The sequence below is a fragment of the Austrofundulus limnaeus genome, unplaced genomic scaffold, assembly GCF_001266775.1.
Source record: "Austrofundulus limnaeus strain Quisiro unplaced genomic scaffold, Austrofundulus_limnaeus-1.0 Scaffold411, whole genome shotgun sequence".
Taxonomy (NCBI): domain Eukaryota; kingdom Metazoa; phylum Chordata; class Actinopteri; order Cyprinodontiformes; family Rivulidae; genus Austrofundulus; species Austrofundulus limnaeus.
In genome coordinates, this window is record NW_013952813.1 from 32,413 (window position 1) to 48,687 (window position 16,275).

The window sequence follows — 16,275 nt, forward strand, 5'->3', positions numbered from 1 at the left end:
CTTTAAGAAAGAAAAATATCGTCAGATTATTGAGATCGGCAAATGAAAAAAAAAATTTAGATTTTTTTTTTTATCCATATTGCCCAGCCCTAGTAGACAGCATATCTGACACCTACTCAAGTGTCTGCAGCAGCCTTCTTTTATTGATGAAAGAAAAAAATTCTTCCTGTTCTTGCTGTGGCTTTTCAAGATTCAGGAGGGTGACAGTCCACAACCCTTGAGCATTTAGATATCAACAATTAAAAATCAGACACATCAAAATTAGTTAAAAATTGCGCTTGATTGTGCAGAGATGAACTGAAAATTTAAGCTTTTTTTTCTATCTTCATTAAAAATATTCAAAAATAATTAAAGTGGTGAAAAATGAGGCTCCATTTTTCTGGTTCCAGTTAGTGATAAGTTTATCTATAAAAAGGATCCCGACCACGTCCCATTTGACATAAAAACACATCATTTACCTGGGTGGTTGGATCTTGAACCGCTCAAAGACTTCTGGGTAAAGCAGAGGAAACACCACCATCTCTTTTAGTGCTGAAATTTGTTTGCTCAGGCCTCCGATGCTGTCAAAGCGAACCTGCATCAGGTTTATACAAAACAAGACAAATTTTCTTATCCATCTGTGATTAAAAAAACCCTTTTCTTTTGCAATATTTATAAAACGTGCTGAATAAAGCCTTTACATCCACTGTTGATGCTTTACACAAAAACTCAAGTAAAGGTGAAAGTTTACAGTCATTCAGAATATGGTCGTCCTACAAAGTTACAAAGAACTGTTTTGATGAAATTAAAGAAGTAATTTGTTGCCTTTGAGTTAACTTCACCACAAGTAATGACTCATTTATTTTTAAATGTAAAGGGAACTCCAGCTAGTTGTAACATTAGACATAAATTAATTGACTTCAACTATAAAACTGAGACTTCTTAAAATATTGTCACACACACTTTGCTGTTATTTACGCCGCAAAGAATAATGGGTAAATGATGCTCACTTAGTGCTGCGGAGCAAACTCTATCCAGCTTGAACATTAATTTTGTTCAATATCTGACAATCAGCCATTTTAAATGAAACTGAAGTGCATTGACAGACAGAAGAATACAGAAATGACTCCGCCTGCAACTGAAAATGCAGATTTAAATCTGCTACAGAGAACAACAGAGCTTGCTCGGGAAGGTTTACCTCAGCTTTAGCATTAGTTCCTGAGCTACCGGTAATATTTTATTTAAGAATATTAGCTTGGCAGCTAATGTGATATATATATTTGGTGATAGCTTAAGAGCTACTTTAGTAAACATCATGTCACATTTAATCATTTCAACCCACATGTGCAGAAACTAATAGTCTAATAGTATAACTTTGGGCTCTCACTATCATCATCCCCAAAATACATTGCATCAGTAAGAAAATGGTAACGTGCTTGTGTTGAAAATATAACATACATGGACAATTATTTAAGTAATCTGAAAATTTGGACTTTTCATGTGTCAAAAACAACTTGTAGTTAAATGGACACATACAAAATACTGTATTAATGCCAACATGTGCAAGTAGTCTGAGATCCCTTTAACATTATGGTTAATTTAACCTAACTTTTTAACTGAAAATACCTACTTAATTTTCTTAGATCTATTAGTTTTTCTCCTCATGAGTTAAACGTACAGTTTTGTCTATGTGCATAGGGTCCACATCAGCCAGGCTGGCTCCAATTTTCATCCTGTCCTTGTGGATCCCCAGAAGGTCGTCTTTCAATAAATTCATGGGAAGACATCTTCAAGAGAAAAATGTGAAAAAATAAATCCTTCTTTATTCAGTAATCAAAGACTTGCTGTTCTCACACTGTTGCGGGACCTGAATGTCAAATCACAGGATAACTTCTAACATGTAATCAGGATTTTTATAAACCATTTGTCAGCTCTCTGCGTTGCATTTTCACAGCAAAAACTAAAGATTACTTACAACATCTGGATTTCTTCAGTCAGATACCTGTTTGTGATGCTCTCACCTGTTGACAGACCTGCTCCTGTTCTTACTCCTGCGTCTTTGAAAATTTTCCTCGTCATCTGAGGAAGATGTGGAGTCACTACTGTGGATGGCATGTCTCCTCCTGAGAATAGACGATGGCAAAATGTTTAAAACAACGCAGCTGGTATCTCATTCTGTGCAACAGACAAAAAATACTGATAAGAGAAAAAACAAAAATTGTTTTTACTCAACCAATAAAAACACAGACATCACTGTTACGAAACATTTAGTAAGGAAATGTTGATTAGACCTACAATATGAGCAACTCCAAACCCCATCAAAGGTTAAAAACAGGTTCAGTTTATTTGTATTTATTTTCAGGATCAAGGATACTTTGTTGTCATTTACTTCACATGCTTACATGTAGAGAAAATGAAACTCAGTACCCATGGTCTTGGTTAAACCTCAGAGCAATATGTATGAAGGTAAACGTAAACAAATGTGTCTCCCATGAAACGGTTTACTGGCAGGTGAGATGTACTGTTCTGAATGTGTTCAGGATAAACTGGTATACGGATCATTTTTATAACTAGATTGTTATTTTTCCAGGTGAGGTCATTGCTCAGTTGCATACTCAGACACCTGTAGCTCAATACTACTTCAGATGTGGAGGGGTGGATGGGAATTGCTGCCCTTCATGAAGTCCACAATCATCTCCTATGTCTTCCTTGTGTTTATAAACTTGTTTTTTTGGCACCAACCCTCCAGGTGTTCCACCTCCTGCCTGTAGCTGGTCTTATCATCCGTAAAGCATCCAACCACTGCCGTGTCGTCCGCAAACTTTACAACGTGACAGTCTGGGTGGTTGGGTGAGCAGTCATACGTGAGCAGCGTAAACAGAAGTGGACTCAGCACACAGCCCTGTGGTGAGCCAGTGATTAATGAGGAGATGACGTGGATCTTCAATGACAGCGGCCTGTTGGTCAGGAAGTCCAGGACCCAGTTGCAGAGAGAAGAGCTTAATCCATGTGTCTGCAGTTTGTTAACTAGGGTCTGGAGGTTCATTGTGTTAAAAGCTGATGGTTCACAGAGTATACAGACGTAGGAATCCTTCTGCTCTAGGTGGGTGAGAGTTGTGTAGACCACAGAGGATATGGTGTCCTCAGTGGATCGGTTCTTACAGTATGTATACTGGTGTGGGTTCCCAGTGACGTAGATGGTGATTTTATTGAGGGCTAGAATCAGCTTCTCAAAGCATTATGTGACTCAGTGTAAGGGTTACTGATCGATAGTCATTCAGACCTGCCACTGCAGCACACTTGGGGAGAAGGATGATGGCTGTTTTCATGCAGATGGGGACAGCTGCCTGAATGAAGAAGGAATTCAAAATGTCTGCCAGGATTTCATAGAGCTGATCAGTGCAATCCCTTGGGAGTTAATCCTCCTTATTTCAGCTGGGGATAAGCTGAGGGGCTCTTCTCCATGTGATGGGGAGAGTCTGGGGCTGATGGGGTGTTAGGACCCTCAAAGCGGGCATAGAACCCGTTTAGAGCTTTAGGCAGACAGGGATCCTTAGTGCATTGTGTGTTTGTTAAGAAGTTTGATCAGAATAGAAACCAAGGACTTTTTAGAGTATTCATAGCACAGGTGATGGACAGTGATTGTGACAGAGTAAAGAAGAAAAGGAGATGTGTAAAGCAAGTTTTCCCTCCAGATATTACATAATGTTCTTCACAACATTACAGCTCAGGAAATGTACACATCACTTCATAGTAAATAGGAAAACCAGTAGATAACTACAAACCCTCTTACAACAAAGCAAGTAATAATACCAAAGCACGAAAATTTTGCCACAATATCAAAAACAGGCAGCACCAGAAGACAAAGAAAGAATAAAGCAGGAATACAGAAAAAAAAAAGACAGTGAGGGTCTTACCTCTCAGAAAAACTCCTGATGGTGGAAGCAAAACAATCAGAAAAGAAAGAATAAATAGGAACTTTGGGATGGTTTTGAATGAAAGCACAAGTGGTACATTTCAAATGTCATTTTACTGTGAACTGAAATCAGTTTGACTAGTATTGAAAATGGAGCAGTTAAAAAGCTGTTAAAGACTAAACTAATGCCCCTCAGAATAAACAAAAGTGTTTGTGTGCAGGCTAGAGCTGCAACAACGAACCAATAAAATCCATAAAAATTATTAGTAAAAGGGTTGGCAACAAATTTCATTATGGATTTGTTGTGTCGAGCGATTTATGTGGCCCTCGCCATGTTGCAGAGCCGTTTACTTGACCCTGCTGGTGTTTGATTGTTAGCTGGTTATTGACTAGGTGTGTAAGAAAATATTGATACACTGAAATATCGCGATATTTCATTTCCCGATACTGTATCGATATTCTAAAGCCCTGTATCGATTTTTAATGAAGGTTTAAAATGTCAACCTTCTTGCCAACCGTTCATTTTTATGTTGTAGTTCAGCCTCTGACCACTAGTTGGCAGCAGTGAGCCAGCCATTTGGCTCCTCTACCTCTTGAGCGCCAGAGAGTAAGGGTGGCATTGGCATTGTAAGTAAACATTAGCTTTTCTTTTCTTTTTTTTTTTCAGTAAGGTTTTTATTTAATAGAATTTTTGYACAAAAAAAATCGCAATATATCYCAATATATCGCCTTGCTTACAGTATCGCAATATATCTGGATATATCGTATCGTGACCCCTCTGTTATGATATGTATCGTATCGCCAAATTCTTGCCAATACACAGCCCTATTATTGACAGTGGTAGAGTATGTTACTTTTTATTCAGTTTAAGTAGCTTAAGCTAATTACATTTAAAGCTGCTGTTTAAATGCATGTCTTAACAAATTTAACTTGCATACAAAAATAATTTAATGATTAAACTTTAAGTTTTAAATTGCTGACGATGTCTGAGTGAAGACACTGCAAAGATCAATGTGTATGTGTTTAATTACGTTGGGCTACTAACTTGCCTTAACCTAATACTGAAAATAAAACAAGGCATTTATTGAGATTGTAAATTATTCTATTATATATGCTCATACTACACTGTCTAACAATGACAGGCTGCATGATAAAGTCATCATGGACCCCACAGCAAGCAGCTGTCTTGACTGAAAGGTTTTACTACAATAGTTCACACTTTTAATCCAGGGTACACTCCTTCCTCAAAGGACACGTTTTACAAAGCTCATGAAGAAAAAATATTTAGAGACTTTCGGGATCTAGCACACATTTGCATATATTTTTTGTGTACATTTATTTTTACTGAAGCTACTTGACAAATGATAAAATTAATATTTAATATTATAGTAACAGAATACTCTAACAGCAACTTGTTTTTTGTGAGATTTGTTGTTAGTCCAAGTGTTCTATTTTGGAATGAGAAGGATAAAATTAAAAATGTTTCTTTTTTTCTCTGATGCATGAATTTATATATATAAAAAAAAAAATCAACCGATTATTTAATTATTAAAATAATCATTAGTTGCAGCGCTAGCTCAGCCATAAGACTAGAAGAACTGATTTTGTTTTGTTTGAACATTTTTACCAATCGATACAACATATACAATTTTGTTGAATATATCCATAACCTCTCCAAGACTGCTAAGAAATCAAATTAATCATCCAAATGTCATTTTCTGTTTTTGATGAATATATTCTGTAATGCCAACCTGCTGGTTCTCCTCCTACTGTAGGGGCTCCTGGGAGCTGTGGAGCTGAATCTGAACCTGCGTCTGGTGGGAGGCGAGTCCTCCTTAAAGTACATGGTGCGTTTCCTCGTCTCTCTGTGTTCTGAAAAGAGCAACAAATATTAAATATATTAAACTATACAAGAGAAACGTTTTCATGACTGGCTAGAAATTAAAACTTTAAAAATATTTTTGTCATTATTTTCAGGTCTTTTCAAAGAGCTTGTGTATTTGGATTAAAAATAAGAGCCCCTTCTCTTTGTGCTGAATCTAACATTAGTCATCAATAATTAAACTGATTCATAAACATAAATCAGAAAACTGAACTGATTAATTGATCTAAACAAGAAACTCAATAACTGAATTTATTCAGGGATCAGAACAGATGATGACTGGACTGATCCACTGATTTAAACAGATAAATAACTGACTGAATCATTAATCTAACAAGAAAGTTATTGAACTGATTCGTAGATCTGAACAACTGTTTTATCTTCATTAATACAAAATGTTCAGTCAGAAAAGTGAAACTTCACTGATCGGTACAGAAACGGTACCTTCTTGTGGGGCCTGGTAGCGAACCATAGCCTTCCTCTGTCGGAAGTCGTATCGTTGTTGGTTCTCTTCTTCCTCATCCTCATCCTCACCATCTTCATCTTCCTCCTCTCCATCTTCTTCTTCCTCCTCCTCCTCCTCTTCCTCATCATCACCATCTTCCTCCTCCTCCTCTGAATTATGAAAAAGCTTGTTAATAAGGTCAGTACAACAGAATGTGCTCATATAAGAAACTCATAAAGTTAAGTATAACCCTTTATATAAAATATTTAAATAATCATCACTTAATAAATAGTATTACTGAAATTAACTTGTTGAGTAGTGAGTGCTGTGAATCGGTTTTACAAACTGAAACAACAGACTTGTGCAAAAGGTTGTGTACATAAAACAGATACTAAATCAGACTCACCTGCGCTCTTTTGCTCAGTATTTTTACTCTCAGCATTTGTTCTCAGAGACATCCTTATTCTGTCTTTGAACACATCCAGCTGCCAAGAACAAACAGCAAAATTATCCTCTTTAAGAGTTAACACAAATGATCCAAACAACAAGGAGCTGCGTCTCACAGAGCATCAGGTTTGGTGTTTATTATTACCTCTTCTTCAGCATCTCGGTCTCTGCTCTTCAGCCGACGTCTCATTTTCTTCATATCGTCCATCTTTTGGAGAACAGCTTCAGCAGTGCTGACAAAACAGTGAAATTAAGAACTTAGAAGATCTTTTATGGTTAATCTCCACATTAGCAACACAGAAAACATAAACGACTACATTGTTACAAACATCTTCATATGAAGCAGTGGTGGAAAGAGTTTAAATAAATGGAATGCACATTATTCGACTCACTTGGTGATAAGACGATCGTAGAGAACGGACTGATTACGGGAGTGTAATTTGTATCTGGTGATTCGGGAGCTTCGTCGTACTGAGCCATCTTTCTCCTCCTCCTCCACTTCTCGACTCTGTAGGTTAAAGTGACTTCTTTTGGGAGTGGATGACCCTTCCACTTCATCTGGAACATCTGAGGGGAGGGGATACATACAGCAAAGACCGGAGGTGTCATTTGTTACCAAGTTTGTCCCACTGGATAAATTTCAATGTACATAAAAGTCATGAGCTGGAAGTTTTCAATAAAACACCTATTTCTAATTTGTCCACTAGGGGCGCACTGTATGTTAATGACACTGACCAGGAAAGTCCTTTGGTCCACTTGTTTGGTCTGGACCAAAAGAGGACTCCTTTTTTTTTTTTCACATTGTGTTTCTTTGCAGGCGGACTATAATTTACAAACAAAGCCACGCAGGTAGGGATGGGTACCTTTGACGTTTGAATCGATTCGGTACCAATATCCGGTACCAATTTTCGGTACTTTGTGTGTGTGTTGTTTTTTCAATAATAAACTTTTATTTATTTTTTATTTAACATATTTCTCAATATATAAAATTAACAAATATCAAGACAACATCCAACTTGTATTGTAACATCACTTGTGTAACTTATTTCTTTAAAGTGAAAACTGTTGAAAACAACAAGACTGTTTTGTCTTATTGTACACATTAATTAAAATCCAGCTCCTCGTGTTTCTATTGATGTTATTTCCTTGTTAGAAAAATTGTGTGATGGAGGTCCATGTCAGGCAAATAAGTTTAAATCACATAAGCAAAAGAGGATGGAGTTAAAATAAATAAAAAGGTATTCAAGGTACGTTTTGAGCATCCAAAACACGTCCAACACTTCAAGTTAGCTGCTTGTGCTCTTTCAGGTCAGACGTGTTCGGACTTTCAGGAAGCACCTCTGTTGTTTTCCTCTGCCGGTCTCTGTTTAATGGCAAATGATATAAAGAAAGTGGCGGTACTTTATTTACTTTGAGCAAGCGAACGTCGTGCTCACAAATAATTTATCCACCAGATAATTCAGAGGTGGTCTGTTTGGCAAGTTTTACTCCAGGAGCTGCAAGGCTTTCAAGCTACGTTCAGACTGAGCTCTGTTTACTGAACCAGCAGCTGCTGACGTCATTACGCCCTGCGTTCAGGACAAACATGGAAAACTCACCACTCTTAAGGGCTCGACACACGGGAGGCGACGTTGCTCGCTCTCCATTCATTTCCTATGGAGCCTGTGTGGTGAGGCGACAATCGCTTGCCCTCCTCCAGCTAAGCGACCAGCGAAAATAGTGCATGTGAAATTTTGCGCTCGTACATGTACATGTGCACACGTGAGCTTGCGACGCGACATATGAAAGTTGAAAAATGTTCAACTTTTGTCGCTGTCGCTTAGCGTACAACCAATCAGCGAGGGTTTCATTGACTGACCAATGAGAGGAGAGTATGCTACACACTGCCGTTAGCTAACACTTTCACCAAGGGATTACTAAAAAGTTTGTGGGAATTTATTGGCACCAGGGTGAAGTTTATGGTAAGTTTTTCCTCATAAAACTGTATCTTGATGTGTGTTTGTTTTTCAATATCATTAGCATCGCAATATTTGTTTAGTTTACACGTCCGTAATGCACACCCACCTTCAGTCAAGAACCAATCAAATTTCGTGAAGACAAGCGACCTGAGAGCGCGATTCGCAACGCTGCGATCGCTATCGCATCCCGTGTGTCGGGTTTCACCCTGGCTGCGATGACAGCTGTTAWTRGCTGTAGTTTGTCGCTCCCCGTGTGTCGAGCCCTTTACACCAAACCGATCGTAATGATGTGTTTAGGTACCGAAACATGGTACCGTTTGGTGTTATGTGAAATAGGTTCTCGGTTGTACCGACAGAATTCGGTCTGTGCATAAAAAAGTATCGAATTCGGTACACATCCCTACACGCGGGTTACAATCATTGCTCCCACTGGACAGAAACGATGGAGGCAAGACAGAGGACAGACCTGGAGAGAAAGATGGTGTTGTCATTAAAACTGCAATACCATTTAGAATTTCAAGAGCAGCTCATTTAACTGCAGTTTCACAATAATATACTTCTAATTTTGGGACGGCGTTGGCAAATGTGTACCACAACCCAAAGGAGACGAGATGCTCAGCATGCCCTGACTCACAATGGACCATTGTTTGTAGAACAGTGGTACCGTTAGCAAAACTGAACAGCTAAATTTTACCACATTTCTTGGCTCGTAAAGTCCAAAAAGGAGCATGTTTCCTGTAGTTGGCTCGGTTTGGGGCCGGTCTGTATTTCCACCAGAAGCAACCCGCACCAGAGTTCGTTTAGGTTTCATTCCAGTTGTTTGGTCCACAACAGGGTTCACATTTTTGTATTCACACCTGCATAAAAGGTTCGGACTAACAGCGGGAACGAACTCTGGTCCATTTAAAGCAGACCAAAATGTGTCAGGTGTGAATACACCCTTAGAACAAACCAGAAGGTGGCAGCATCGCACCATCCTCTTCTATTTGTTGCCTTGTGATGTAAACAGATTTTCCCTGTGGCATCCTCATCATCAAAAATGTTGTCAAAAAGGTGAAAAGTGGACACAGCGACAAGTTTTCCAAGAAACATGGACAAGTTCCTATTTATTTACAGAAGTGAACGGTAAACCTGTGTGCTTAGTTTGTATGAAGCAAGTTTCAGTCTTCAAGGAATATAATATTCAGCACCACTATGAGACTCAGCAACTGAAACACGAGAAGATAAACTAATTGCTGGTGAATCTGATGAAACAAATGTTTTCACTTGGAGCTGAGAGGTTAGTGATGCTGCAGTGAAAGCTAGCAACCTAATTGTCAAAGAAATATCAGTTTTACATCTCTGGCACAGATCCTCCAAATACACAGAATAAAGCTCATTATGCTGTGAGTTTCTGTGCCGTTATGTTCTATACCTCCTTGCTGCTTGTCAGTGGATGCTTTTGCCTCCCTCTGCAGCCTGGAAGATTTCCTGGAGACAAAACACAAATATGAGTATCTTTAGCACAAAACACAAGGTAATTTGTGTTTGGTAGATTATTTCTTTGTTGCAACAATGCTTCTTGGCAACAAATCTTATAATCTGATTGGCAGCACATGGGGGCACCAGAAGCTCAAATCAAGTGTCAATAGCAACAATAAAATAAGCTGTTTGTTAGAGAACATTTGACAATGTTTTTCATGTGTGCAACCTACATACTCAGCTCTACTGCTGATCCCACAAATGCATGTTCCTTACAAATGTGGTACCATTTAACGGAGGAATTAATAGGCTTTTCAAAGGTTTAAGATTTACTGCCAAGAAGTAAACAACAAAAAAATAATCTACTAAACATGCATTTCCCTACTTTTGGTGCTGTTTATTTGTCATTCGTACCATAAGGATATTTGTATATTTAATTAATTTATTTTTTTGTAATTTTGCATGCTTCGAAACTACAGTTTTCCAAAAGGACTACCATCATTGGTGGTCTTCATGTAAACTACCATACTTCCGATTATCTCTAGTAGTAAAGATTAGCTTATACAGAAAAGCTCTGGCTGTGAAGTGTATGAACTAGAAACTGTAGAGAAACTCCACTCCTGGCTCTTCAGAGCTGATGTATGACAACAGGTGAAGCTCGAGGTCCTTTATTACCTGGTGCAGCAGCCTTCAGCTTTGTCTTCATGCACAGGGGTGCTTCTCCTTCGTCTTATTTCAGCAAAAGAAACCATGGATTTAACTCTTTGTCCTCTGGTCCTGAGAGAGTGACTGAATCCACCCTGTCCCAGTCACAAATTAAACAATTATACAATTTAATAGGAATTCAAATAACCTGCTGGAATAAGTGACATTTAATACATTAAGCAGAGTCTAATCATCTTTTGGGATCTTATGGACTTCCACTTAATAATGGTGAACTTAAGAATATGGGCTTTCAACTGATGTCAGACATTTTGTTTAATGTATTAATGTGCGTGTCTACTGTTATGATAAAAGTTTCTGAAAATAATACTTTCTTAGCCCAACAAATGTGCAAATAAACTTTGTGAACTAAAAACACAGTACAACCTCTTGAAAATTGAGCAGTAAAATTTAAAAAGTAAAATAATTATTTGTACTTTAGACTCATTAAGTTGTTCTACGGGTTTAACACTGATTACATTTTTAAGTGAAAAAAGAAACTACTGAATGTGTCACTGTAATAAGCATCACACAACTTGAGATACTTTATCAACAGTCTGTTTTAGCTTATCATCATATCATTTAAATGAAGAAACTAATTACACCCGTGTAGCTTACGCAAACCAGCCCAAAAGTGCAAATTGTTTAAAACTGTATGAATCAGAGAGCCACAGTAATGTTAAAACTGAAGCTATAAACCTTGAGCTTTAGCACGCTAGCTAAATGTAGCACTCAACAATAACAACTTCTCCACTAAACCTGTCCTCCAGTTCGGTTACCAGCTGTCTGCATACATGTCCTTACATTCACAGAGTTGTTTTCAGGGCTGCTGAAACTATCATTCGGGGACCGTGTGGACCGGTGTCCCCGGGTGGACCGAGGGGACTTTCTCTGCGACACAGCGGGAACCAGCGACAGAAACTCGGAGCTTGTATCCAATTCAATCGTCCTCCTCTTCGGAGTAGTTGCCTCCGGCTCAACGCCGACGGTGCCACTGCTGCGTAAGACCACCATTTTGACTCTACGACCATAAAATGTTGAAGGGGAAATTCCGTCAAGTCTTTCTTTTACAGCCAAGTCAGCGTGAAGGAAATTATTTCAAACCTCCATCAGAAGTAGCTCTACCTCCTTTCTAAGCCCTTGATTTCTGGCGCCACAAACGTCACAGGAGGTTATGGGGTGAGCTATCACCATCCGCTGATGAAAATAGATCTTTTGCCAGTATGTCAGTTTGAATAAAACATGAAAATAATCTCCTTTTCAACACATTATCAATGTGACGCTTTCATGTAGTCTATGTTATAGACATTACTTCGTCAAAATCGGCTGTTGTTGAGAAATAAACAAGCGGAGGGATACATAATACGATATGGTGTTCCGGTAGAGAGGAGCGCGCTTTGCTCCGAAGTGTACGCGCCTCTTTTTTTTTTTTTGGCCTAATTTTAAAATTTATTTCTAAACAAGTTATTCATTGAAAACAACGACTCAACAGCTCACCACATTTTATTTGAAGTGACAAAAAACAGAAAATAAATTGCAAATTTAAGAACTGTTCACCAGAAAAATAAGAATAGATCAGTTACAGGAAACAGATCCTGAGTGAAAATCTAAAGCCTGTCCATTAGATTCTCCTATCCTTGCTTATTTTTGTTTATTCACCTTCAAACTCTTTGAGGATTAACAGGATTTCAATAAGTGCTCTTTGGTAAATGAAGTCTGATTTCTATTATGCAAATGTTTTGCTATTTGTGCAACAGTAGGTGACACGCCACACTTTTATGTAAAAAATAAAATAAAAATCTAAAAATTGATAATCAGCACTTCATCTCCAAACCCCACAAACTGCCTTAACAACAATAATGAGCAATAAAAAAGGAGGATTCAATGAAAGACTTGAGATTTTACTCATCAGAGCTGGAATTTTTCAGCACAGTAGCAAATAGCCTTGTTTTTAATTACTATTGTATATGTGGAGTAAATTCAATCAGCATTTTTAATCATCTGTCACATCACAACTACAATCAGTTTAATTAATGTATTCATGAGTGGCAACAATTTCATTGGGCAAACTGGTATACACTGACATTTGGTGACAAACTGAAAACCCGTGTTTGTAGAGCATAAAAAACACTTCAACTGTAATGTAGTTAAGGCAAACTACTGTATCTAAATAATTTGTTTACAAAAATGTCCCACGTGACTTTCGACTACTGTGCCGCTGAGTTTCTGTCCTGTAAAGTGGCCATCGAGGAGGGTGGGTTCATGCGATGGCAGACAGGTAGTCTTTCACCTCAGCCGGGGTGAGTCTTTTAAAACCAGCCTCGTTGCAAATCCCCACCTCGATGTTCTCCTCTGTCATCTGACCCTCGAAACTCTCCTGAAACACAAAAGCCAGAGAGTGTCAGTAATCCGTTTAAAGAGATCCACTATTAGTTGTAACGTTAGACTTTATTTGATAAATGTTTATTTTAACTGTAAAATTAACTGTTCAGTTTTGTAAATTTTTAAAATATATATTTTAACACAGACTGAGCCATTAATGGATGTTTATCAAATAAAGTCTAACGTTACAACTAATCGTGGATCCCTTTAAAAACGTTAAGACAATACAAACACAGACGATTGAGATGCTTAAAAAAAACAAGAATCTACCTTCAATGTAAGGATGGCTGTGTGGATGGCATCCTCTAACTCCAGGTCATTGTTGTATCTATAGCGTAAGAAACAATCAAGATCAGTTAAAAAGCTTAATTCAAGTCATTTAGGTTGAAAAAAAACTACAAGTTTATTGCGATTTGAAGAACTCCTACAAATATATTTAACATCTGAATTCTGATTGCCAAGGTTGACTATAGTTAACCAGAAAACTTCTATACATCCACATGAAACAATTTCAAACAAATGATTTTTTAAAACACAAAAACTGGCCCCCCTTTTTTAAATGTGTACCTTTTCTCAAGGAATGTTTTTCCATTGACATAGTTCTTTCCCATAGCTGTGGCTTTCCACGCAAAATATGCCCCCTGCCAGACAGAAACACAAGATTAAACATTTAGCCTCTTTCTGAATTTTCTCTTCTTTTGTTACTTTAGTTTCTCTAAGAAAAACATTACTATTACTGCCTTTCTGATATGAAAGCAACATACAGAGGGGTCAGACTGAAACAAGTAGGGGTGATCCTCGTCCCATCCTGCTATCAGCAATGACACACCAAATGGACGCACACCACTATAGGGGGGGAAAAAACAAACACATTAAAACCTGACATAATAATTCAATCAACTGACAGATTTAATGCAATATTTTCAGAAGCTTAGAGTTACCAAAAACAAGTGAGTGGAACAAGTCTGGCTGCTCTCTGTATTTTCTAACCGTACCAGTAAATCTGATGGAAATGCATGTGTGTGTCTGAGTAAACTCACCCAGACTGTGTGTACTCCTGCATTACAGAGGCCACCCTCTGGACCAGTTGGCCTGTGGGTATCGGCTCCTGGTACACCAGGTAGTACTGCTGCGCCAGCTTACGGGCTCGTCGCACTAAAACCCTGTCAGGGTGACAAACCCATTACTTTAACTGCACGTCTATTTGAGTCAGCTAACCAACAGGTGACCTTCTGGACAATGAAAATGCAAAATGACAGACTCTCATCTCACACAATTACTGACCGAGTCCTAAATACAAACTAAAAAAAAAAAAAAAACTGAGTTTGGCAACACATAACATGACCTGTAGACAAAATCAAATTAATGCAAAACGTCCCGTCATTATTTAAACTGGACAAGCAATGTAAGCTAGACATCGCACATGAAATTTCACATTTTTTCAGACTCAGAATACCAGACCTCTCGTGGATTATTTTTTTCTCATTTCAACTTTTAAACGATCGTTTTATGTGTGTATATTTTATTTGTTTGTGCAAAAAAAACCATAGGAGAAATAAAATAACATGGATTAGAATTTAAAAACTATTGGTTTCTCCTTATGAGTTCGTGGTCTAAAAATAACAGAACTTGCCCATTTCAGATTTATAACCTTTTAGAAAAAGGAATCGTCTGGGTAACTCAGGCTTTTAACAAACTTATTTGGTTATTTAATTTTTTTGATATTTAAAGACTGCATACGAGACCACCCACCTGTAGTCAGGTCCCATCCCACTGTAGACCATGCCTATATGTTTAGTGATGGGCTCCACTTTGTGGACACTCTGCTCATCGTACAAAATTGACTTCTGTTTCTTCTCAGTCGCCAGCACAACTCCATTAGAAGCTGAAATGTACAACATTCAACTTAAATATCAATATTTCAATCAGCTTTAGATTAAAAGCCTTATAATTTTAAGCAATGTAATAAACCAGAAGTGACACGCACATTTAAAAAGACAGAATAAATCATTTGTTTATCATGCAAAGAGCAGATTTCCATGATTCTTACCTTTGATGCCCACTGAAGGGGCTCCAGCAGCTACAGCAGCCAAAGCATATTCGATCTGAACCAGTTTACCTGAGGGGCTAAAAAAAACAAAAAAAAAAAACAATTTCACCACGAGAATGAGAAATAAGTCTGGTTCGAGACGAAACTGAAAGTAAACTCAGAAACAAATGACTCATCGCAGTTATGCTAGCTGGAGGTTAGCATTTATATCGGTATCATCTCTACCTGCTCAGTTTTTGATTAGCAATAAAAAAATACTCATCGATATTTTTAAATATTTCATACTCTAATGGAGCATCCTGAAAGTTTGATTTGGAGAGTTAGCCTAGCGAACACCCGATTCACACAGTCACAGACAATGACAGTGCAGCAACTACCGCCGCTCCGAAAACGCCTCTCTGCGTCAAACATTTAACGCCGAGGATGTTTCAGATCACATCTTTAAAGAGTGGAAATGATTCAACATCACAAGTTTGGCTGCCTTTTACAGTTTGGAACAATATTTTCATTTAGTTTACCTAAATGTGGTGAGAGAGAAACTGTAGCCGCGCTCCGCCATCTTGATTTTCTTCTTCTGCTGCTGCTTGAGCCGCAGAGCAGAGGTCTAAAGACGCTGCTGCGTAAACAGCGCCAACATCTGGACACTAGTCAGAACTACATGCGCAAATGGGAGGTTTTTATAAGTTTTGATGAGTTCCAGTCTTATTTTACCGTTTCTTTACCTCCTAAGAGAGGTGTGTTCTACTTATAAAACTATTAGATTTTTTTTATTTTACTTCATCCTATCAGAGATAAAACAGATGGCATTGTAACAAAACACGTAGAAACAAGTTTATTAGGGCTTAATTGCTGCCAGTGCCACACAAATATTTTATAATTAATACAGTTTTAGAGGTACTATTTACATGTTTTATTCACCTTTTACTAAAGTTAAACATTTCTTATAGGAATATAAAGATATTATTTATTTTAAACACACATGCTTCATTCTTACTCCTGAAACTGGACATATTTTTACAAACGTTACGCATTTTTTGACACTCTGTATAAAGA

At 37.9% G+C, this 16,275-nt stretch overlaps 2 protein-coding genes across 2 annotated transcripts in view; both read right to left on the minus strand.

Moving 5' to 3' along the window:
* The window catches only part of atad2 (ATPase family AAA domain containing 2), an 18,193-nt gene extending 11,854 nt beyond the window's left edge, over positions 1-6,339 (minus strand). The window contains exons 1-5 of the mRNA XM_014024180.1: positions 6,222-6,339; positions 5,647-5,767; positions 2,001-2,102; positions 1,658-1,766; positions 459-574 (exon numbers count right to left, since the gene is read on the minus strand). Of these exons, the coding sequence (XP_013879634.1) occupies positions 459-574; positions 1,658-1,766; positions 2,001-2,102; positions 5,647-5,767; positions 6,222-6,249 (476 nt within the window). The 5' untranslated portion in view covers positions 6,250-6,339. The remainder of the gene's footprint in view (positions 1-458; positions 575-1,657; positions 1,767-2,000; positions 2,103-5,646; positions 5,768-6,221) is intronic.
* Positions 6,340-12,275: 5,936 nt separating this feature from the next.
* On the minus strand, positions 12,276-15,825 carry LOC106528901 (proteasome 20S subunit alpha 2). The gene is made up of 8 exons (XM_014024185.1): positions 15,741-15,825; positions 15,223-15,299; positions 14,925-15,057; positions 14,213-14,335; positions 13,937-14,018; positions 13,740-13,813; positions 13,443-13,500; positions 12,276-13,167 (listed from the first exon to the last, which is right to left on the minus strand). The coding sequence occupies exons 1-8, from the start codon at positions 15,779-15,781 to the stop codon at positions 13,051-13,053; spliced, it is 705 nt and encodes a 234-aa protein (XP_013879639.1). The 5' UTR covers positions 15,782-15,825; the 3' UTR covers positions 12,276-13,050.
* Positions 15,826-16,275: the final 450 nt, after the last annotated feature.

What these genes read in the sequence shown, in the direction of transcription:
- LOC106528901 (XM_014024185.1), bottom strand. Translation starts at nt 15,781, where the DNA reads ATGGCGGAGCGCGGCTACAGTTTCTCTCTCACCACATTTAG. An exon ending in TTCTCTCTCACCACATTTAG is followed by an intron (nt 15,300 to 15,740) that starts GTAAACTAAATG and finishes TGTTTTTTTTAG; the next exon opens with CCCCTCAGGTAAACTGGTTC. An exon ending in CAGGAGTACACACAGTCTGG is followed by an intron (nt 14,019 to 14,212) that starts GTGAGTTTACTC and finishes CCCCCCCTATAG; the next exon opens with TGGTGTGCGTCCATTTGGTG.